At 37.3% G+C, this 24,132-nt stretch overlaps 1 protein-coding gene across 1 annotated transcript in view; it reads left to right on the top strand.

Moving 5' to 3' along the window:
* The window catches only part of P3H2 (prolyl 3-hydroxylase 2), a 151,346-nt gene that overhangs the window by 97,564 nt on the left and 29,650 nt on the right, over window positions 1-24,132 (top strand). Inside the window, exons 2-3 of the mRNA XM_059163145.1 lie at window positions 21,356-21,508; window positions 22,625-22,814. Coding sequence (XP_059019128.1) covers window positions 21,356-21,508; window positions 22,625-22,814 — 343 coding nt within the window. The remainder of the gene's footprint in view (window positions 1-21,355; window positions 21,509-22,624; window positions 22,815-24,132) is intronic.

The following is a 24,132-nucleotide window of genomic DNA, read 5'->3' on the forward strand; positions in this document are numbered from 1 at the left end:
GAGGGAAGTACTGTGAGAAGTTCAGGGGTCTATCTGGCATGTGAGATTTGGTTGTTCATGGCAGACACAATAGAGGAAACAATGTCTAGACAAACTACTAAAGATAAATAAGAAATAATCAGGCGGAGATTTTAAAGGAGAATTTCCCAAGCAAAGGAATATAATAAACTCAAAGAGAAGAGAGTGGATAGAACTAGACAAAATGTAACCAGGGCATATTTAGAAAGTAACAGAGAATAGTGAGAAGTGAGTCTGGGCAGGTAAACCAGGACCAGTCAGGCAGAAATTGGTGAGTCATTTAAGGAATTTGAACTTTCTCCTCATACCAGAGGGGGAGCCTTTGAAAGTTTAAATCAGAGAGGGATAAGATCAGATTTGTATTTTAGAAAGATCATTCTGGCTTCAGTGTGGTAAAGAGCTTAAGGGGAGCAGGAGTTCACCAGAAAGCTCCCCACAGCTATTTTCCTTTTTGGATTTAGATGTTAGACCTTTCATGCATACTGTGTGCTTGCACACTAGTGTACATTCGCGTACGTACACACACACACACATACACACACCCCAGAGCTTTTTTAGAGTTTCACTCATTTAAATTATGTAAATCAAATTCACTGGTGTCTTTAGCAGATCTTCTTCCAAGATTAAGCCCTTCCCTGATGGGAGTATTTCTTTATTCAAAAAATCATGGTAAACCTAGACTTCTGCTTATTTTCTCATTCTGCTTCCATTTCTGTTTCTTCAAAACACACACATACCATATGTTTGTTTTTGAAAATTAGAAAACAAGATAAAAAATAACAATTATTAAGTCCTAAAGTAAGTCCCCTGACTGTGCTTGAATACAGCTAATGTGAATATTTGGCGCATAACATTTTTTGTGAATTTCTGTTGCATAAATGGATTTATACCATACATAGCGGTATGTAGTCTGCTTTTTTCTTTTAAGAGTGTATTATGAACATCTTTGCATGTCTTATTATTCTCCATTGGCGTATAATATCCTACTATACGATTGTGCTGTAATTTAGTCCATCCCTGTTGTTTGAAACGTCACTTTTAATTCGATCTGATCATTGTATGTGGAATCTTAGAAATTCTGTTTCGCAAGATTAAGATGACATTTCCCAGGCAGACTTCTCTGGTATTACGGGTTTTCAGGAATTTTACCAGCTAATTAAAATAAAACTAGGAAAGTATCTTCCCTTTGGGAGTTTTTCATGTTATGAAAACTTTTTACTTGAAATAAAATGAAAGGAGATGCTTAGAGGAAGAGAGTCCTGATCAAACTCCTTTTCGTAATAAACCAAAATGGGAGGTTTAAATACCATAAATAAAAACAGATGTGCCACTCCAGAATGCTTAGAAGAGAAGATTCATTTGACCTGAAATGTTTAATCCTATCCTAAGAAATAATAAAAAGGAAAGCGGGTATTTTTTTTTCACTTGGAACTCTTTTTTCTTGATCTTGTTTCCCATCCTGTTTTAATGTCAGAGTGCCTACTGAGGTAATGTCATGATAGTTTAGTGGAGCGAACCTGAATTAAAAGTTAGTGTGCCCTAGTTAAGTTGCTAGCACTGTCTTGATTAATCAATTGAGAGAATACAGCAGAGAGATTAAGGTCCTGAGTTCTGGTATAAGACACCTTTGGGTTTAGAGTCAGATTCAATTACTTATGGTTTTCAATTGTCTCAATTGTAAATGAAGTTATTGACTTCTACCTTACTCTTACTTTTATTTTTAAAATGTGCTGTGTTCATTTGCTAAGGCTGCTATTAAAAAAAAAAAAAATACTGCCGATCGGGTGACTTAAACAACAGGCATTTATTTTTTTTCACAGTTCTGGAGGCTAGAAGTTCGAGATCAATGAGTCTGCAGGATTATTTTTTTCCCTCCTTGGCTTGCAGATGGTTGCCTCCTGACTGTGTCCTCACATGGTCTTTTCCTCCCTGTGCCAGTGATCCTGGTGTCTCTCTCTATGCCCTAATTCCCTCTTATAAAGACGTTAGTCAGATTAGATTAGGGCCCACACCGAGGGTCTCATTTTAACTTAATTACTTCTTGAAAGGCCCTATCTCCAAATATAGTCTCATCATGAGGTAGTTGGGGTTTGGCTTTCAGCACCTGAACTTTAGGGAATACATTAGCCCATAACATGTGGTAATCTATGTAAGATATTTATTTCAGGTCTCTGGCTATATGATCAATAATAGTACCAACTATTAGTATTTAGTTTCTCTGAGCTTCCTTTCTATCATGATAAAATTGAGATATTAATATTTGCCCAATCTGTATGTGATGACGGCCTGAGGTAATTTATTATTTTCTTTGTAAGGTAACTGGTAGAGGACTGTTGTTTGTTTGAGATACACACATACACATTTACTTTCTTCCCTTTGAGAATATATGCACATTGGACGTAGACATTTGCTCTTAGCTTCTTTTTCCGAGAGAGCTGGAAAGAGAAACAGTAGGATTTAGCCTCCCGTTGGCTCCCTTTTCTTCTTCATCATCTTCTTTTTTTAAAGATTTAATTAATTTTTTTAGAGGGAGAGAGAGAGAGAGAGAGAGTGAGGTACAAGAGCAGGGAGAGGGAGGAGACCCCCCCACTGAACAGGGAGCCTGAAATGGGTATTGATCCCAGGATGCTGGGATCCTGACCTAAGCCGAAGGCAGCTGCTTTGGGCACCCCAAGTCTTCCTTTTATTCTTATAGGTCTCAGCAGCCTCAATTCCTAAATAGGAAAGCACATGGTTAATAATTATTAGTTCATACAATCATTCTCATTCATTTACCTGCTCACATGAGGGAGGAGGCAAATATGAATGGATGTATAACAGAATCTCTCGGCCTTGTTGTCTGCAGGTAGAGGCAAGTGAGAAGTCCTCTAGTGCCTCACGGGAGTGTTTTCAAGTGAAAAGGATGAAAGCTGCTTAGATTATTTTGTAATGGAACCACGTATTCCTCTGGGTAGAAAGGGTAGAGGTGGTAATTCCCAGATGGAAGACTGTGTTCATTTTAATGACTTGGCTGAGATCTCTTTCTGGTTGAAAACTGAACCTACTATGGCATCTGTAAAACATAAAAGGCTCAAGAGTAACAGAAGTGGGCCTTCCAGAAATGGGCTATGTGGCAGTTTAGCATTTTACTGGCATGCCCAAGCAACTACTCTGGGTATGTGAGTCTGTGGCCTGCTTCCATAGTGTTCTGGATCCAAGGCCAGTTGGGAATTAGACCCAGGGAATAAGGGGGTGCTGGCACCTGTGTCTAAGCAGGATTGATTTAATCTATTTCTCTCACTCCAGACCATCCTATGTTACTAGTATAACTTAGAAACATAGACTTACTCCTCTACAGTGACACAGTGATGTTTCTGGAAGGCAGTTTCAAAAGATTCAGCTTATTCCAGTGTTCTGAATTTTTCAATTCTCCCCCAAATACGACACAGTATGTGCTTAGCTCCAAACCCACATGAGTCTGGTCTCAGCCTCCTTTTTTAAGTATTCTCAACTACTCCAAAGCCCATTCTCAACACTTGTACTCCCAACAAACTGATCTTCCCATGGATGACACTTTGTTTGGTATGCTGTCCCTGGCACCTGTCCCTGTTGAAATCCCATCTATTCTTCATGCTCCATTACAAATGCCATATTTGTAAGATCTCCACAGAGATTTTCTAGATCCCAAACCACCTATTTAGAAGTGTTCTTTCCTACTTGGAATCTTTATACTGTTTTTTTGTTTTGTTTTGTTTTGTTTTGCTTTGCTTTTAACTTCTTTTATGGTCCCTTACTCAACCCTGAATTATAGGTATTTTTCTGATTTCCCACCCTGTCCCACAGAGTAGCTATTAAAAAGCAAGGATTGTCTCCGTTTTTTCTCTACCATTCCTCCTTCCCCAATACTCAGAACAGGACGCTTATTGAATGTTGATCAGGTTGAACTGAAAGTCAGAGTAACCTGAGCCTCAGAACTCCTAGATATACAAGGCTTACAGTACCCTCTGCAGACAAAATGGGAACATTGGACTACATTTATAGAAGATTATAGTGGCACTCTTTTCTTAGTGCAGACCAAACATCCAGCTGCTAAACTACAATATAACATTTCCAAGGGAAGGAAGCCAATGAAAATTCACAGTATGTGTAAAGTCAAATTCAGAAAGCCTGAGTTTTTTAAACCACTGAATATAATTTTACAGTCTATTTGATATGATTTTTCTAGGCTGTGTTTCAATTCAAACCAGTATCTTCATTTGAATACAGTCTCATAGTTCTCTTCTATACTCATTAGCAGCCACTTTGCAACATCAAGTTGCCTTATTCTGGGTGGCATGGAGAAAGGTTTTCCTTTATGACTTATTCTGGTTCTGAGTTTTTTATATGCACTTCTCCAAAATGATCCACTCTTTATTTTTCTGCCAAATGAGGAGGATTGGCCACTTAGTCTTAGACACAATGAGGTTTACTAGAAAAATCAGTGGCTTTGGAATTAGAAGACAAGGTTGTAGGGTCCAGCGCTTCTGCTAGGATCCATGTGGCCCTAAGAAAAATTTCTCACTCTATGTTTTAGATATCTTATTTACATAAGTGTAACAGAGGAGGGAGACTTATACCATATTATGTCTAAGGGAAATTCCTCTCTTAGCATTTTGGGATTCTGAGATCAGTTAGATGATGATTTTACAACTAAAGCCATTCTTCCATCAAAGTTAATGAAATTTACCCAAAGCGTGTGTGTGGGTGTATGTGTATATATACAACGAAGTAGAGTCTCAGAGATCTGGTTAGTCTTGTGGGTGTATGTGTATATACACAACAAAGTAGAGTCTCAGAGATCTGGTTAGTCTTGAGCCACTCTGAAGCAGAAGGATGGTTCTTTGATCAAAAAAGTTTGAGGGGCACCTGGGTGGCTCAGTGGTTTGAGCCTTTACCTTTGGCTCAGGTCATGATCTCAGGTCCTGGGATTGAGCTCCACATCAGGCTCTCTGCTCAGCAGGGAGCCTGCTTCCCTCTCTCTCTCTGCCCGCCTCTCTGCCAACTTGTGATCTCTCTGTGTCAAATAAATAAATAAAACCTTTTTTAAAAAGTTTGAAAAATATAGAATACTATATCCGATTCATGGGAATTAACTATCAAAGTAATTAAAAACCTCAAAAGTCTTATTCTAAATAGATATGTTTAACTTTTATCTTACTTAATTCACTATAAGAACTTTTTTTTTTTTTCCTTTTAGGATGTCTTATGATCATCCAGGGGAATATTCTTCCTAGCAAGGGTTACTTACAAACATAAAAACATTTTTCCTGTCCCTCTGGATTATTCTGAGCCAATTATAATAATTGTTCATACTCTCACTCTGGAAAGTCTGGAAGTCTTACTTTCTATGGGCCAAAGACCTCAAGTGTGCCTCAGGTGTAGACTCTGCCCAATACTCAATCCATCAGCTCTTCAGTCAAGGTTCTTCTCTGCTAAAACGATGTATTCTTTTGCAAGCTTTCTCATTATATCAAATGTAACCTAGTTCAAAATGAATCAATTATTTTCTCTATCCCATAACCAAATTTCAGAACCACCTTTAAGAAATAGTGAATTCCATTGCTATTTCTATCATATTCCTAATCGCTTGACTTCAAAATTTTAAAGATTTAAAATTCTAAAGATTTTAAAGATTTAAAGATAATTATTAGATCATATGTTTTCTTGATTAATGCTATAGACCGAATTATATCCCCCCAAATTAATATGTTGAGCCCTTAAGTCCCAATGTGATGTCATTTGGAGACAGGGACTTTGGGATGTAATTAGGTTTAGATGAGGCCATGATGGTGGGGCTGTCATGATAGAATTAGTGCCCTTATATAAAGAGACACAAGAGATTTTGCACACTCTCTCTGCCATATTAGTACGCAATGAAAAAAGCAGTCATCTGCAACCAGGAAGAGAGCTCTCACGAAAACCTGACCATGCTGGCACACTGACCACAGACATCCATCCTCCACAACTGTGAGAAAACAAATATGATAGTCTATAGTACCCATTTTATGGTATTTCATTTTAGTGACTCATGCTGACTACAATAATCAACATGCTGCTGCTTTATCTGAGAGAGTATTATAATGTTCCCCAAGAATTTTGCCTCTTCATTCTCCCCTTAGTCCCCATTTATGCTGGAATAACCAGGTTAATCTTTCCAAAAGGGAGAAGATATCGAGTTGATAATATACCTCCATTCTCATACCCTTTTTCCTTCTGAGAAATGAGAAGTATCTCAGACCTATGGTTTCTTGTTCTGCATATAAGGAGCTTGAATGTTGCCATTATATCCTCCAATAAGCAAAAAAGCTGAACAGACTGAAAAATCAACAACACTTCTAGGATCCATAAAGGAGGTGAGGACACAGGGCAAAGCACCGCCTGCAGGATTGAAGAGAGAGAGGATCATAGTCAAATTCGGAAAGCCCAAGTTTTTTAAACCACATTCTTCTCAAGCTCTATGGAAGATTCACCAAGATAGACCACATGCTGGGACATAAAATGTACCTTAGTCATTTAACCAAGTGGGATTTACTTCAGGTATGAAAAACTGGCTCAGCAATCAAAAATCAATTAATGTAATCTATCACATAAACAGGCTAAAAAAGAAAAATCACATGATCATATAATAGATACAAAAAAAAATTAGATAAGATCCAACACCAATTCATTATAAAAATTCTCAGTACATTAGGAAGAGAGAGGAATTTCTGTGATTGGCTGAAGTATATCTACCAAAACCAACAGCTAATATTATTCTTAATAGTGAAAAATTTGAAACTTCCCCACCGACATCAGGTACACAGGCAAGGATGCCCCATCTCACTACTTATTTTTAACTTTTTACTGGAAGTTCTTGCAAATGCAATAAGGCAAGGCAAGGAAATAAAAGGTATATGATGGGGAAGGAAGAGATCAAACTGTTCACAGATGACATGATAATCTATGTAGAAAATAAGAAAGATTTGAAAACAATTTCTTGGAACTGTAAATGATTATAGCAAGTTTATAGGATACAAAGTTAGTACTTTTTTTTATACAAAGCTAATATACAGAAGTCAATCACTATCCTGTATACTAGCAATAAATTAGTGATATTTGAAATTAAAAACACAAAATTTAAAAAAAAATCTTAAAAAAAGATGAAATTAAAAACACAAAAACATTTCCATTAGCATTTCACAAAATAAAATACCTTGGTGTAATTATAACAAAATATTTACAAGATATAGATGAGGGGAAGTACCAAACTCTGATGAATGAAATCAAAGAAATAAGTAGAGATTCCATATTCTTAGGAAAGGAAGACCCACTGGTGGCAGTCCATTGGGAAGATGTCAGCTCTATAGCTTCAAGATAATCCCAATCAAAATCCTAGTTTCTTTGAAAGATACCCACAAATTATTCTGAAGTTTATAGGGAGGGGGGAAAGACTCAGAAGAGCCAACACAATATTGATAGAGAAGAACAAAATTGGAAGACTACCATTATCCAACTTCAAGACTTACTATAAAGTTACAGTATTCAAAACAGTGCAGTATGGCAAAGGAATAAACATATAGATCCACAGAAGAGAATAAAGAGCCCAGAAATAGATCCATATACAAATTGTCCACTGATCTTTGACAAAGGACCAAAGATAGTTCAATGGAATAATGTCTCCAAGTGATGCAGGAACAAATGGACATCTACATGCAAAAAATGAGCCTACACAGAAAACGTATGTCCTTCACAAAAAATAACTCAAAAGTGATCATGGACCTAAATGTAAAACTGTAAAACTTGTAGATGAACTTGGGTATGACAGTAGATTTTGGATACAATATCAAAGGTACCATCCATGAAAGAAAGAATTGTTCTTTTTTTTTTTGTGTTGAATTTTTACGTCTTGTCATTTTGTCCAGATAAGAGTAAATGAAGGGGCAAGTAAAATACTAAAAGGGTGGCAACAACCCCAGGAAAATATGCTTTAACCAAATTAGAAGAGATCCAAAATCGTGAGTGGGGAGAAAGGGGATAAAAAGAGGTTCAAAAAGGAAGAAAGAAAAAAGAAAAAAAAAAAAAAGAAAGAAAAGAAAAGAAAAGAAAAGAATATTTTTAAAAAAAGAAAACACCTAAGAAAAATGTAAAAATATATATATATATTAGATAAACTAGTAAAAAATCGTTAAAAAAGAAAAAGGTAACAGTTAAAAAAAAAGAAAGAATTGAAGGCTGGAATAAATTAAAAACTTTTGTTCTGCAAAAGACAATGTCAAGAAAATTGGAAGACAAACAACAGTCAAGGAAAAAATTGTTTAGAAACAGCACATTTAAGATAAATAGTTGTTATCCAATATGTAAAGAACTATTAAAATTCAAAATTAAGAAAACAAGCCAATTTAAAAATGGGCCAAAGATCTTAACAGACATATCACCAAAGAAGAGGTACAGTTGACAAGTATATGAAGAGAATCCTCCACATTCTATGTGATCAGGGAAATGAAAATTAAAACAACACTGCAGCACGCCTTTAAAATGACCCAAATCCAGAATGCTGAGAACATCAGTGGTGCCAAGGACGTGGAGCAATAATACTCATTCATTGCTGGTGAGAATGCAAAATGGTAAGGCCATTCCAGAAGACAATTTGGCAGTTTATTACAAAATTACACTGCTATTACTATACCCATCTAGCAGTCTTGCTCCTTGATATTTACCCAAAGGAGCTGAAAGCTTGTGTACCCACAAAAAGCTATACATAGCAGCTCTTTATTCACAATTATGGAAATTTTGAAGTAACCGAGATGTTCTTGGTAGATGAATGGATAAACTGTGGTACATCCAGATGATGGACTGTTATTTAATGCTGAAAAGAAATGAGCTTTCAAGCCGTGCAAAGACATGGAGGAACTTTAAATGTATAATACTAAGTGAACGACACCAATCTGAAAAGACACACTACTGTATGGCTTGCAACTATATGACGTTCTAAAAAAGCAAGACTATGGAGAAAGTACATAAATCAGGGGTTGGAGCGGGAGGAAGGAGTAGATGGAGAACAGAGGTTTTAGGGCACAAAAATGCTCTGTATGATACAGATAGATCCCTGTCATTATACATTATATAGTCTGCAGAGTGTACAATACCAAGAGTGAAACCTGTGGAATTTGGGTGGTTATAATGGGTCAATGTACTTGACCACTCTGGTGGTCTAATAATGGGAGACATTGTGTCCATGTGGGTAAGGGAGATACAGGAAGCCTCCCTTCTTTCCTTTCAATCTTGCTGTGAACCTACACTTACCCTAAACAAACAAATAAATAAATAAAATCTGAAGAAAGAGGTTTTCCATAGCTAACTCAAATTTGTATTTCTCCAGTCCTTTTTGGAATGAGGCAGGAGAGATTTTCTTGACTGCACTCATACACATACACACATAGCTGTATCTATTTCTCTTTATCCAAGAATGAAAACACTTTGGTTTAGTGTTCGTAGAGCCCCACGGTATATTCCTGTTTATCCTTCTCCCCCATTACTCTGTAATCTAGACCTTGCATGTGAGCCGGGTTAGCCAAATGACTCTTCTATAAAGATATGACTCATTCTATTTCTCCCTGCTCACCTAATTCTGTATCCGAGACATCCACGTGGTTTTCATTCTTCATGACTCAGCCTCAGTCCCACTTTCTCAATGAGGCCTTCCCTGAACCTCTCAGGTTCACATTTCTCTCAATTTCTGTAGCATTGTGTTGCCTGCTACCCACTAACTCTGCCCTCTAATCCTGCAGAAACTTAGTTCTCGATATTAATAATTTGTGTACATCTCCTTGACCTACTGGAGTGTGTTTAATAAAAGATCAAGGACCATATTGTAAATGTTTTATGACCTCACAGAACATCTATCATAGTTCTTTCTTTCTTTTTTTTTTTTTTTAAGATTTTATTTATTTGACAGAGAGAGATCACAAGTAGACAGAGAGGCAGGCAGAGAGAGAGAGAGAGAGAGGAGGAAGCAGGCTCCCTGCTGAGCAGAGAGCCCGATGCGGGACTGGATCCCAGGACCCTGAGATCATGACCTGAGCCGAAGGCAGCGGCTTAACCCACTGAGCCACCCAGGCGCCCCTATCATAGTTCTTTCTATGACAGAGGTGATCAACAAACACTCGTCACGTGGACCAGATATACATGAATTCACCTCAACTTTGAAATAACGGGGATTAAAATCCCTAATGTGTGTGTGTTAACATTTTAATAAAAGACTTAGGTTTTTTTTTTTTGTTTTTTTTTATTTATTTGACAGAGAGAAATCACAAGTAGATGGAGAGGCAGGCAGAGAGAGAGAGAGAGAGAGAGGGAAGCGGGCTCTCTGCTCAGCAGGGAGCCCGATGCGGGACTCGATCCCAGGACCCTGAGATCATGACCTGAGCCGAAGGCAGCGGCTTAACCCACTGAGCCACCCAGGCGCCCAAAAGACTTAGGTTTTAGCCACAACCTTACCATTAATTTTCTGTGTTCATCCTTTTTCCACCTGAGGCCATGGGATTAAATAATTGAAAGGGTTTTTCTAGCCCTCATTATCCGTGGCTAATGGAAATTAGTGTTCACAGATCAATGCAGGTACCACAAAGTAACCCAAGGTTTGATGCCACCTGGTAAGTTCAACAAATAAGTGAATTTTCTCCAAGCTTTAATCTCCTCAGATATTCAGATGGACTGGAACTTCTTTCCAGTACAGTCTGTTGGCTGAGGTACAGAGAAAATTCTTGGGTTTATATTTAACTTGTGTATATGGCGGGGATATTGAATTTACAATATAGCCTGAAGGTTATTGCTGTGGCTGAATGCTTTAAGAAGGGCAGGTGTGATGCCAGAGGAGCTTGGGGAACGCAGAAAGAACTCCATCATCAAAACCACCTCTTTAATAAGACCATGTGGCCTGTCAGGTTAGGAACACCCATTAGTCAGCTTGATGGGTTTGAAACCTGAAGGGACCTTAGGCTCTCCTTGAAGTCCCCTCTGAGAAGGGTCTTTGGAGTGAAACTCCCTTTGGCTTGTAGCCATGGTACATTCCTTCACATGAGATGAAGTAAATGTTTTGAAATACATTTTGAAGTAAATCTCCCCACCCTTATTGGGGCTAGAGAGAGTTTGTACTTCAAAGAGGAATGTGGCATATTTATACCAAAAAGGTACAAGTGGAAAAGCCTTTGATTTGCTTGTTTGCTTTTCTTATATTGCTTACAGTGGAGTGGTTTGGGTGGAAAGTTAAATTTCTTTCAAAAACACAACATAGAAGGGAGATGTTGGAAATTATAACAACAGTGTTTTTCTGTATGGACACTAACCTCTGAAGCTCTCCCCAGATCATCAGTTTTGCCAGGCTATCACCAATGTCACCCTAGGACTCTTAACACTTTAAAAAAAAAAAAAAATGTTTTTTAAATTTCTTTTTAGTGTTCCAGAACTCTTTGTTTTAACAAGCAAGGCCCAATGTATTACTTCTCTTCCCTGACTGTGTGCCCCCAGCTGCAATCCACTCAGGAAATGTAGGTGTTTAGGAGAGAAACAGGAAATAAACCACACTTTGGGTCTCAGTCCTGGGGGCCCCTGCTCCTTCTTACCCATGACAAGCATTTTGTGCCCATTACTTTATTTCACAAAACAATGTTGCAGGCACACAAGGCTTTGAAATCCCTTCTTTCATATTCTCAAGAGTAGAAAAATCAGTACCAAATCTTTATGAAGCTATTTCATGTTGATTTTTGAAGAATAGCTTAGAACAGAAAGCCCAAGTCTGTAGTTAGTTGCATGTTGCAGTCATATTTAACAAATACAGTCAAACCATTGCAACTTTGTACACTTCAGGGAGGGGGGAACCTGCTCTGTCTTCTGATGACTGCAGAGACCTCACTCTGGTAGTGAGCAATTAGGGAGCTGGCTGTTGGCTCCTGGGAAGTGAGGGCCAGCTAGAACTTTTTTTAATGGCTCTCTAGGGAAAGACAAAATTCATCTCCATTTATCATAATGAAAACCAGGCAGAAGCAAAGCATGAGTGAGCTGTTAGAACAACAAAACTTGTTTTTATATGGTAAAGTTCATTAAGGGCTACTCTGTCTATCCCAGCACTGGCTTCTACATAATCCTACTGTTTGTATCATAAGGAACCCTTGGGAATAATGATCTAGTCCTCCTGCACTGGGCCTGAGGTGAGGTAGGGGATTCATCTCCTAGTTTTTGAAGAATTTCCAAATAGGAAATGAGTAGTCACTCAATAAATGATCACTGTTATTATTCTTACTTTGATCAGTTGTACTATGAAATGCTTTTCAAACTATACACAACAATGTGCAGGGTAAATTCTGAACAGCAACCTCTTGAACAAGATCATGCTCGCCAACATGGGGGCCACGCAGGAGAGAACAGTTCTGAGCTCACAGAAGGGGGACATTGGATTTGTGTTTATTTTTTATAATCAGATAAATAATAATTTATATTATTTATAATATTTTTATGTATTTATTATAAATAATAACATTCTTTACCAGCTAAAGGGATGATCCCTGCCATAGTTGTGGGATGTTGGCAAAACTAGAATATGAAATGAGTGACATCGTCCTTTTAAAGAAAATTCTGAAGAGGTTAAAGCTGTGTTTCCAAAAACAGTAGCAGGAAGCAGATGTCAGAGAGATCTTGGCCTGAACCTTCTTTTCGGTAACGATTAGTCATCCTCTGACACCTCAAGGGAGACTTCTGGACAATACTGTAGAGGTTAAGATGCCTGCCCAGATATTCAATCTTACCCTGTCCTAATGTTTAGAACCAAAAACAACAGTAGCATACCAGCAAGTCCCACACGTTAGTTTCATTGGCTCAGGGGCAGAGATGACTTGCCTACATTCCATCACCGAGACAGTTCTCTCTCCTTACCAGCGAGCATCCAAGTCTTGGCTGTCCTCCTGTTAGGAAGTTAGACAATACAGTCCACAGATGGCTTGAGTGATTTTGTCCAGTTAAGTACACACGTATTTTTTGGCTAATATTCTGAGTTTTTCTTCTTTTTCAGAAACTTCAAGGCCTTTTTGTTTTAAGTAGTCTCTAATCTGACATGGTATGCTCAAAGTCCTGCTTCTTCACTTTAGTGTTTTCCTTACCCCAGAAGATGGTTTTTATTTAGATAAGAACCTTCTAGCAGACTTAGCTGATAGGATCTGTTGTGACACTGAGCTCATAAGGTTAACCTCATTTGACAGTGGCTACTCATCATTAGTATTTACAATTAAGTTGTAAACATCAACTTGAAACTTACCAGTTTTTAGAAAGAGCAAGCAAGAGTCTATTAATCTGTCCCAGGACTGTAAGTAATTAAAGGAAAGAGTATAAGCACTTTGGCAGAAGAAAATGCTTTAAAAATACATATTCTTCCTTTCCAGCTTACCCCATAGAGAAAATGTTACTCTTTAGAAAAGTCATGTCCCATCTAATCCTTAACAAATAGCATTTTGAAAGCTATAAATATTTACTTATATCCATGACAACACTTTAGACTAACTTTCCATACATGCAAAGATAAGTTTATTTTCTTCATTAACATGAGCACCTAACTTGTGAATTAATATGTTATTCTTTAAAGCTAGAAACTTCTAAATACTCCACATTAAGAGGTAAGAAAGAATTTAACTACTAGAAATGTCCCTTACTACAGGGGTTTATTTTGTGAATAAATTATAACTCTCCTGTGTCCAGAAGGACTTTGAATTACTTAGCTAAAACAATTATTTATATCATTAGATTTTTGAAATGGAATAAAAAAAACAAAGAAAGTCAAAGAAAAAGGGAAATATACCAGCTTCAGTTTGGTATGCTAGAAACCCAGCATAACACAGTTGCTGTATATGAGAATAAAATTTAGCTCTGAGCTTCTTAGTAGCCAAGATGAAAAGGGCAATGCACTATATTATGCAGTCCTCAGTGTCTGGTAAAATTAATTCTATAAATCTGTCAAGAGAAACAAGTGATTGCTTTCTATAACAGAATTATAAAAATAATTTCATGTGTGGGTCTTTTTACAAGCTATAGTAATAACATTAAGGGAAAGTAACTCTCCAGAGACTGTGAAATGAGAATGCAAAGTTGTTTTTTATATAGCTATTTTTTTTAACTCTCTCCAAATCTGACTACATTATATGGAAATGTGTAGGACTTTTCTAAAATAAAATTGAATTCTCATTAGCAGCCTGGTCTTTACATTTGAAACATTTTAATTCATAGGATTATTTTAATCCAATGGTTTAAAAATTGCTTTCAAATTCTGTTTCAAAACTTACTAGATTTTTTTTAAGATTCTATTTTATTATTTTATTTATTTGTCAGGGAGAGAGCACACAAGCTGGAGAAGAGGCAGGCAGAATGAGTCGTAGCCTCCCCACTGAGCAAATAGCCACATGCAGGACTCGATACCAGGACCCTGAGATCATGACCCTCGATACCAGGACCCTGAACTGACAGCAGATGCTCAACCGACTGAGCCACCCAGGAGTCCCCAAAAATTAATAGATCTTTATTTTAAGAATATTCTTTTAATATGTTGTGCAGTTTTTTAAAGTATTTATTTGGTTTTGTAAAGAAAAAGTAACTGAGTTGGCAAACATTTGAGGTAAATTTGGAGACATTAGCAAATGCTACTAAAATGGGTGGTGTCACCATTACTAAACAAAGAACCACCAAAAGACAAAAATCCTTCCTGTTCCATAAAAGAACGTTTAGTTTTTAGCCCATGAATTTACAGTGTTGAAGCCTGATGTACATGTTATAGTCTAGTGAATTTTCCTCCAGCTAGTGTGTTTATGCTACTAACTAAAACTTAAAAATTCAGCTGTGGCCTAGAAACAGGATGTCTTTAGTGTCTACATGCTTGTCAGTTGGTAAGAAACTTCATATGGGGTTACAATTTCCCTGAAGTTGTTATATTGTGAAATTTAAGTAAAGAGCCAAGGCCAGAAAATACAGCACTTCATCAAAATATAATGCATGAGGTCGGATGAATTCCGTAAGTTAGGCTGGTGAAAGCAGAGTGAGAATTCCCTTCCTTATTGGAAATGTGGATGTTTGAGGAGAAGAGAATGGGAATTACTTATTTGGGGCTTGATGTTTTACCCTGATTGTATAAAAAGACTTCAGAAGCTAGGAAGTAATCTTAAATACTCTATCTCGGAAGTGCGGTGTTCTTTCTATTTTTAAATGTGCTTTAGAATTTCCTTTCTTGCATATGTCTTACAGGCTGTCCTACATTTCGTATTCAGAATATTTGAGCTTCCTATTTCTCTTACTTCAGAAGACAGGGAACTTGTATATTTCCCTTAAAATACATTTGGAGATTTAAAAATTGTTTTCTTGTATATTATGTGTCTGTATTGAAGAACGTCACTATAGCAAGAATAGGCAAAATCGGGAGAAAGAGAAAAGAATCTAAGAGAGAGGGGAGAAAGTCAGTGTATGGACCCATGCTTGTCCTGTTTTTATTTTGAAAAGTAAAAGCATCATCTTTTACCTGACTGAGTTACTGCCATGTTTTCTTGCCTATTACCAAAGATTTGTTTCCCATATAGCAGTCTGAATGATCATTTTTAAATTTTATTTATTTATTTATTTATTTATTTATTTATTTATTTATTTGAATGTTTTATTTGACCCAGAGAGAGACCATGAGAGAGCTGGGGGAAAGACAGAGGGATAAGCAGATTCCCTGCTGAGCAGGTATTCCCCTAACGTGGGACTCCATTCCAGGATGCAGAGATCATGACCTGAGCCGAAGGCAGATGCTTAACCCTATTCATTTATTTTAAAAATTTATTGATTTTATTTTATGCAGAGAGAAAGCACATGCAAGTGTGGTTCGGGCCAGAAGGAAAGAGAGAGACAGAATGCCAAGCAAGCTGGGACACAGTCCAGTCCCAGGACCCAGGGACCAGGATCTAACCCGAAATCAAGAGCTGGATGGTTAACCGACTGAGCCACCCAGGCGCCCGTGAACTGTCATCTTAAAATGTGTATTAGATATTGTTTAAAATTCTTTAAAGGTTTCCTCTTGCACTTAGAATAAACTTTACCATAGCCTATGAGCTCTTGGTCTGTCTCTAGCTTTTCAAAGATCTCTCTTTAGTCTCTGCTCTGCTTTTAAAACATGTCAAGACTTTCTCCACTTGACTTTCTTTCGCCAGGAAAGAGTCATTTCACTTGACTCTCTTTTGCCTGGAATGTTCTCCCTCCCATTCTGCTCATGCCTGGCTTCTCAACATTTAGGTCTCAGCTGCAAAATACCCTAGCAGAGGGACCTTCTTTGATTAATTTACCTGATTGAGTCCTGCTTCCATCCCCAGCCCAGCCAGATTTTACAGTGTTGGGTTTTCATTTATTTTTTTATAGATTCCACACAGTCTGAAATTAATTTCATTAATGATTTAAATACTTTAGACTTGTCCCCTTTGATGAGGCTCTAAGTATCTAGAAAGCAGGGTCTTTGGTTTTAGGTATTCTCATCAACTATCACAGTGTTTGGCACCAGTTCAGTACAAAATAAATACTTGCTGAATAAGTGAATGAGCGAAATGAAGAATTTGGGTATGACTGGAGCACTGAGACTGTGTGTATTTTCTTGAACAGGAATGTGGTAAATTATAAAAACATCTAGAAGTTCTTCTAGGGACGCATGAGTGGTTCTGTCGATTAAGCATCTGATTCTTGATTTTGGCTCAGGTCATGATCTCAGGGTCATGGATCCCACCCTGCATCTGGCTCCCTGCCCAGCATGGAGTCTGTGTGTTCTCTTCCTCTCCGCCCCTCCCTCTACCCCCACAGTGCTCTTTCTTTCAAAAAATAAGTAAACTCTTAAAAAAGAGAGAGAGAGAGAGAGACAATCTTCTAGAACCTTTTTGGGAAAAAATTTGCGTCATGGCAGGTGAGGAAGTTATGCTAGAAGGTGAGTTGAGGCTAAATCCTGGAGGTTTTGAATGTCGTAGTACATAGTTTCTGGACTCTCTTTTGTGGTCAATGGATAGCTACTGAAGGTTTCTAAATCGTCCATGTGTCCTTGTGAAATGCTTCTTTATTCCTTGCTATGGAAAACCACTAGGGCGTCAGAAGAATTTCATTCACTCACCAGTGGACAGAGTAACTTGGGAATGTCAGCAGGGTGTTGATTTAATCAGCATTCACTTCTTTTTCCATGCAGTCTGACTGCCACGTACAGTCCTGCTTCTGGTTTGGCAGGAGAAAATGTTCGCCTTAGTTCTTCACAGCCTGAGATGAAATCACCCAGTGCTTCTTGAAGGCATTTCTAGCCAGTATTTCTCATATGCCGATGGTTCACTTGGCTCCCTTCAAAATTTGATACCATCTTGTCAAATCATTCCCCTTTTCTCAGCTGCTCTTTATTTTGCAATGCATTTTTCTAATGTATAGAGTTAGCCTCTCCTGTGGTTTATCTTATTTTGGTCCTTTTTTTTTTTTTTTTTTTTTTAAGGATTTTATTTATTTGACAGAGAGAGAGAGAGAAGACACAAGTACGCAGAGAGGCAGGCAGAGAGAGAGGGGGAAGCAAGCTTCCTGATGAGCAGAGAACTCAATGTAGGCTCGGTCCCAGGACCCTGAGAGCATGATCTGAACTGAAGGCAGAGGCTTAACCCACTGAGCCACCTGGGCACCCCTATTTTATTTTGGTCTTAAAGGAAGTCCAGTGAGGAGCCTTCCAGGACAGTTTGCTTTTTTGTGTGTCAATGAAGTGGTGGGTTAGCTGAAAACTAGTACTTACAAGGCCTTATAATAATCTCCATCCCAAAATATGGCATTATATGCAGCATACACGTGTTCACCCGGACTTTTCCTACCGCTTCAAATGTGTATATCTGATTTCTCAAATAGAGTGCAAAGATAACAAGATTCTAGTTAAAATAATGGCTTCTTTTATAGACATTGGCAGCCAGTTCCAGTTTCCTGAACTGGTTTACAATGATTTAAAAACCATGGCCAGTTCATGAATAAGTTTTACAGTTTAACTTGAAGCATGGAATCTTATTATTTATACTGGGGAAGATGATATGATGCTCAATACTGGGTTATAAATGAGGAAAACAAAGAAAATGAATGGGGAAAACATCAAATGTGACAAAACAAAACAAAACAAACTAAAAGCTATGATAAAATTTAAGAAAAGGAACTAACTTGTCAGTGCTGGCTGGCAGTGCTCAAGAGCTATGAAACATTCTTTGTTGGTAACCGTTATTGCAAGATCTCAGTGTGAATGGTGACTTTGGAGATGTTGTTATTAAACTGACTATCCTTTTCAGCCAGTAGAGCTTATGAAGCACACTGACATGTAATATACTTTTTGATTTGTGTGTAAAAGATTTATTTGTTAGAATTTCTTTTTTCCTCTTTCTTCCCCAGACATATCATAGACAAAATCCATATGTAAAGTAGGTGGAAAACAAACAAGAAAAAGAAGTCATATGGTCCCTATTCTCAGAGAGCTCTACTAGAAAAAATGAATATACTCAGGGAGGTACAATATACAGCAGAGTATGACAAGTGCTCATAGAGGAATAAGGATAAGGTGGTATGGTTGTATGTAACTGTGGCTATCATGTTGAGAAAAGATCCCTTAGAGAGGCAGGATTTAGGGTTGGCTTTATGGGATATGTTAGATTTCAGTAAGAAAACACCAAGGGACAGAGGCTCTTAGGTGGAACAGCCTAAGCAAAAGACAAAGGTAGGAAAGTGAAAAAATAAATTTATGTTCTGTCAATTTTAATTAACAAGAGTATATCAAAGTGTATTAGTAACTCCTCTGGACATATAGATTACACCATCATCATTTTTCCCCTTTTTTTAAAATTAGTTACATAGGTGGAATTTAGTGATTCACCATTTGCCTATAATATCCAGGGCTCGTTATGTCAAGTGCCTTCTTTAATGCTCTCACCCAATTATCCGTTTCCCCCAACCATTTCCCCTCCAGCCATCCTCAGTTTTTTCCTAGAGTTCAGTGTCTCTGGTGGTTTGCCTTCCTCTCCAGTTTTCATGTTATTTTATTTTCTCCTTCCCTTCCCCTATGTTTTACTTCTTAAGTTCCACATGGGTGAAATTATACGGTATTTGTCTTTCTCTGACTGACTTATTTCACTTAGCACAAGACCCTCTAGTTTCATCTATATTATTGCAAATGTCAAGATTTCATTCCTTTTGATGGCTGAGTAATATTCCTGTGTGTGTGTGTGTATGTGTGTGTGTGTGTGTGTGTGTGTATACCATATCTTCTTATCCACTCATCTTATACCATCATTATTTACATCTTTGAAATGGATGGGTCAAATTGTATTCTGTTGTTTATTTTTAAGGATTTTAGTGATTTCTGAAGCACATTTATATATATTACACAATTAAAACCTTCTGAAATCCTATATAGTAGATAGTAGTGTGGGGTTTTTACAAGCATTTTTTTTTCCTTTAAGGATAACTGAGTCAGGGGCACCTGGGTGGCTCAGTGGGTTAAGCCTCTGCTCAGTTCATGATCTCAGGGTCCTGGGATCAGGCCCCACATTGGGTCTCTGCTCAGCAGGGAGCCTGCTTACCCCTCTCTGCCTACTTGTGATCTTTGTCAAATAAATAAAAATCTTTTTAAAAAAAAGGATAACTGAGTCATAAATTTTTAAATGATTTTTTCAGGTTTATTTGATAAGTATAGACACATACCTAATTTAGAACCTATTGTTTTTCTTCTATACCTATATACTCAACACTATAGATGTCCACACAGTTCATATTTAGTGACTAAGAAGTTGAAAAATGTAAATTAAGAAAGAAACCACATCCAAAATTCATGATTTTGACAGCCAAGATCATTCTGGGAGCATAGAATTGAGGACAAAGGTAAAAATGGCAGGGACAGTTGACAAGACAAAAACTTAATGGAAGGAAGGCCAGTAGCTAAGGGTATACAAGTTCAAAGGGAAGGTTTTACTATTATTAAACAAAGTTAAGGATTTCAGGTCTTAAAATAGGGCAGTATGGTGAAGGTTAAGATTATTTATATAACACAAAATGGCAATAATTGGGGACTTGGGCACTTAGTACTTCTATTTCTTATTAATACCTGACTGGCAAGACTGTCAAAAACAGACTCAATTGAATCAGATATGCTGTTCCATGATTTTATGTTTACTTCTTAATGACAATGAGTTTTCATGTCTTCATACTACAAAATAGATCAAACATAATTTGGAATTTACCATGAGAAAGATTGCCAATATGAATATTCACTTTTTTGATATGGAGCAAACAGATCCGTCTATATACATTCTCTATGTCTAAAGCATAGAGAAAAATGTCTTAAATTGGGTAAATTCAATTCTATTTTGTTAAAGAATGCATCGTTGCCTTACACAGAGGACAATGTATTGTGTGGTTTAGGAGAAGATTTTGTACTGTCTGTGTAGTGGTTACTAAAAATTCTTCCTTTTGTGTTGATGAGAAAGTTGTAAGGCTGGAATCAGGTATTTCAAAAAAAATGTGGTAAAGCATTTTATGTGCCGTATTCAGCATTTCTTACACATTGGAATAGTTTACTCCTTTTAATTCTGTATTCTTGGGCGCATGTGTAGCTCAGTGGGTTAAGGCCTCTGCCTTTGGCTCAGGTCATGATCTCGGGAGTCCCGGGATCGAGTCCCACATCAGGTTTTCTGCTCAGCAGGGGGCCTGCTTCCCCTTTTCTCTCTGCCTACTTGTGATCTCTCTCTCTCTCTATCTGTCAAATAGATAAAATGTTTTAAAAAATCATAATTCTGTATTCTTCACATTCTAAAGCCCAGTAAATTTGATGGAGTGGGAGGTAGACTGATTCCCGTCCTTTGGAAATGCATAGGTTTGTTTGTACCCCATTGTCAGGATTAAAGGCAAAAGGAACAAAGAGAAAAGAGAAAATAAAAGATAAAAATGTCAAAAACATGAATTAGAGATGGTACAGCATTGGCAGCTTTTTATTGTGACCAACCATGAAGCAAATCGAAGTGCAAAGATTCAGTTTGCCATAAAAGCAGGTGGCTCAGGTCACAGTGGGTAAAGAATGAACTTGGAGTAGAGCACATGTAGCTATTTTCATCAAAGCCTGAACAGCCACATATCATTTTAGGAGCCCTGTTCGTTAACCTCCCACTTTATAGTATAGAGATTGCATACAGTGAATATGAACTGGAAGCTGGCCCTGCCGCTTTAGCCGTTATCCCTTGGACTGGTACTTAGCCGGGTTAGAAATATTTGCCTTCATGTGGTCCTCTTCTTTTCTCCATAGCTTAACCAGTTGGAAAAGGCAGTGGAAGCAGCCCACACATTTTTCATGGCCAACCCCGAGCACATGGAAATGCAGCAGAACATTGAGAATTACAGAACAATGGCCGGCGTGGAAGCACTCCAGCTTGTAGATCTGGAAGCCAAACCACATCTGGTGAGCGCCGGGGATCCTTGCCCTAATCGGAAAGAGCTAGGTGTTCCTGAGTTTCACTGGACTCCAAGCAGATTCCTGTGAATGGGTGTCTCAGGTTGATTCTCAATTCCTAATACAGTAATGGTTTTATTTTTTAGAGTTCTCAGATGAAATATTGTTATTACTGGGGTTGAAAAAATTGAGAGAAGGTGAAAATGCCCTTAGAAAATAGTATGATATAGTGAAAAGTAAAACATGATATAAACATCTGTCACCCCCTCTAAACCTCAGCGCCACCTCCAACCTTTAATTTTACACATGGAAGTTGAAGCCAGTACGAACTACTCAGGTCACACTGTGATTTCCCAGCTCCTTGCCCATTGATTTTCTGTTGTACCTGTACTTTTCAAATTCTGGTATTTTAAAGCTATATAATTTTTCATTTAAATGAAAACTTACTTGAAATCACAGTAAGTTGGGGAGGCTTTTTTTTTTTTTTTTTCAATTGGAGATGTCACCATTCTTGACAGGTGACTTCCAAGATGGTTGAAGAACAGTATAAGAGATTTTCAATAGAAGCATTATTACTATTATTATTATTATTATTATTATTATTATTAAATTGGGCCAGGCCTGGAAATTGGGTGTGTCATGGTCACCCACACCAATCTACTGGATGTTGTTGCATGCCCATAGCTATATTCAGATGGAGTTAGAAAATGGTGTCTTGTCTATAGCCATACCACCCTGAACGCGCCCGATCTCGTCTGATCTCGGAAGCTAAGCAGGGTCGGGCCTGGTTAGTACTTGGATGGGAGAAAATGGTGTCTTGCATGTTTGTGCTCAGAAAGAATATGGAATTGACTGGTGCCACAGCATTCACCTTGCTCAATAATACCATTCTTATTTATAATTCCCTGAAACCAAGGAAGTTACTTTTTATCTCCCAGTAAAACCCTACATTATTCTTCCATAGCCCAAAAACCCAGTGTCCCCCTGCCCAAATGATCCCGATTGACCCTGAATCCTGTTATTCAAGTGCTCCACAGGTGCTCTTTGGAAAAAATAAATACGTGTGTGTGTGCGTGTGTGGTGTGTGTGTGTGTAATTTTTTTTTTTTTTTCTGCTTCTTTGCAGGAGAGTTACAGTGCAGGAGTTAAACATTATGAGGCTGATGACTTTGAGCTTGCTATCAAGTACTTTGAGCAAGCTCTAAGAGAATATTACAGTGAAGATACGGAGTGCAGAGCCCTGTGCGAGGGGCCTCAGAGATTTGAAGAGTACGAGTACTTAGGGTACAAAGCTGGTCTCTATGAAGCCATTGCAGGTAAAGCTTATTTTTCCCCCTTATTTACTTCCTGACTATAGGAAATGCAGTCTGTAAATCTACCCCATCAATACAGAATTAAAAATTGTAAAAAATGAAAGATATAGTAACCTGTCCTATCTCCTATAAATAAATCTACCTCGTTTAAATTTTGGTGATTGTACTCCCAAACTTGTTCAGATGCATATGTAAATGTTTCTGTATTTATTTATAATAATTATTATTTTTTTAAAAAATGAGACAATACTGTGAATACTGATTTTGAGCATATTTTTGTTTTCGTTTTATTTTATGCTTAACAATATAGTGTGGACTTCTTCTCATGTAAGTACTACGTGTGGATCTACTTTATGGTTTTGAATGATTGTGCAATATTCCAATATATGTGGAAAACATAATTAATTTGACCAGTCCCCTTACTGATGAATATTGGAAAGTTATAGGTTTTCATTATTATAAGCAATGTAGTAGTGAATGCTTTTGTATAGTTTTCTTCAGTTACTTAAAAGAGGTTTTTATTATTTATGAGAATGTAATATATTACAAAGTGGCATGTAAAATAGTAGGTAATGTGAATTATACATTTACTACAGAGATTAGCTAGTTAACCATTTATGGTGGGAAGCATTTGAAAAACATACAAAAATAAATTCTATTTATGTTAATAATATAGGTGTGAAAATAAAACTGTTAGAAGAAAATGCAAGAGGGGTGGCTGTGTGGCTCAGTTGGTAAAGCGTCTGACTTGTGATTTTGGCTCAGAGCTTGGTCTCAGCAGGAAATCTGCTTGAGGATTCTCTCCATCCCTCTGCCCTTCTCCCTACCTGTGCATGCACTTGCGTTCATGCTTTCTCTCTGTCTTTAAAATAAATGAATAAATCTTTAAAAAAAGAAGCAAATGCAAGAGAATCTGTGTATAATGGGAGGAGAGGAAAACCAGTTCTTAGCATGACAAAAGACAAGATATATGAAGAAAAAGATAGACTTTACATAAGATTTTAAATACAAAAGATACAACAAATCAAGCCAACTTACAATTGACAAGTAGAAAAGTTGCAAAATATTTATAGGCAAACAGTTAATATCTATAATATTTAAGCAGAACTTGTAAATTATTGTTATTAGTAGTAATTTATTTCTGACTTATGGATAGTCATAATAATAAGCAACATTTACATAGCAGTTACAGTATGCAAAACATTTTGTATATTTATGTATCTTTTAATCCTCTAAACAACTTCTGGTAGGTAGATGGTAGTGGTATCTATCATCTTCTCCCTTTTTTAAATGAGGAACTTATACCTCAGAGCAATGTGAT

This window comes from Mustela lutreola, chromosome 2, assembly GCF_030435805.1.
Source record: "Mustela lutreola isolate mMusLut2 chromosome 2, mMusLut2.pri, whole genome shotgun sequence".
Lineage (NCBI taxonomy): Eukaryota > Metazoa > Chordata > Mammalia > Carnivora > Mustelidae > Mustela > Mustela lutreola.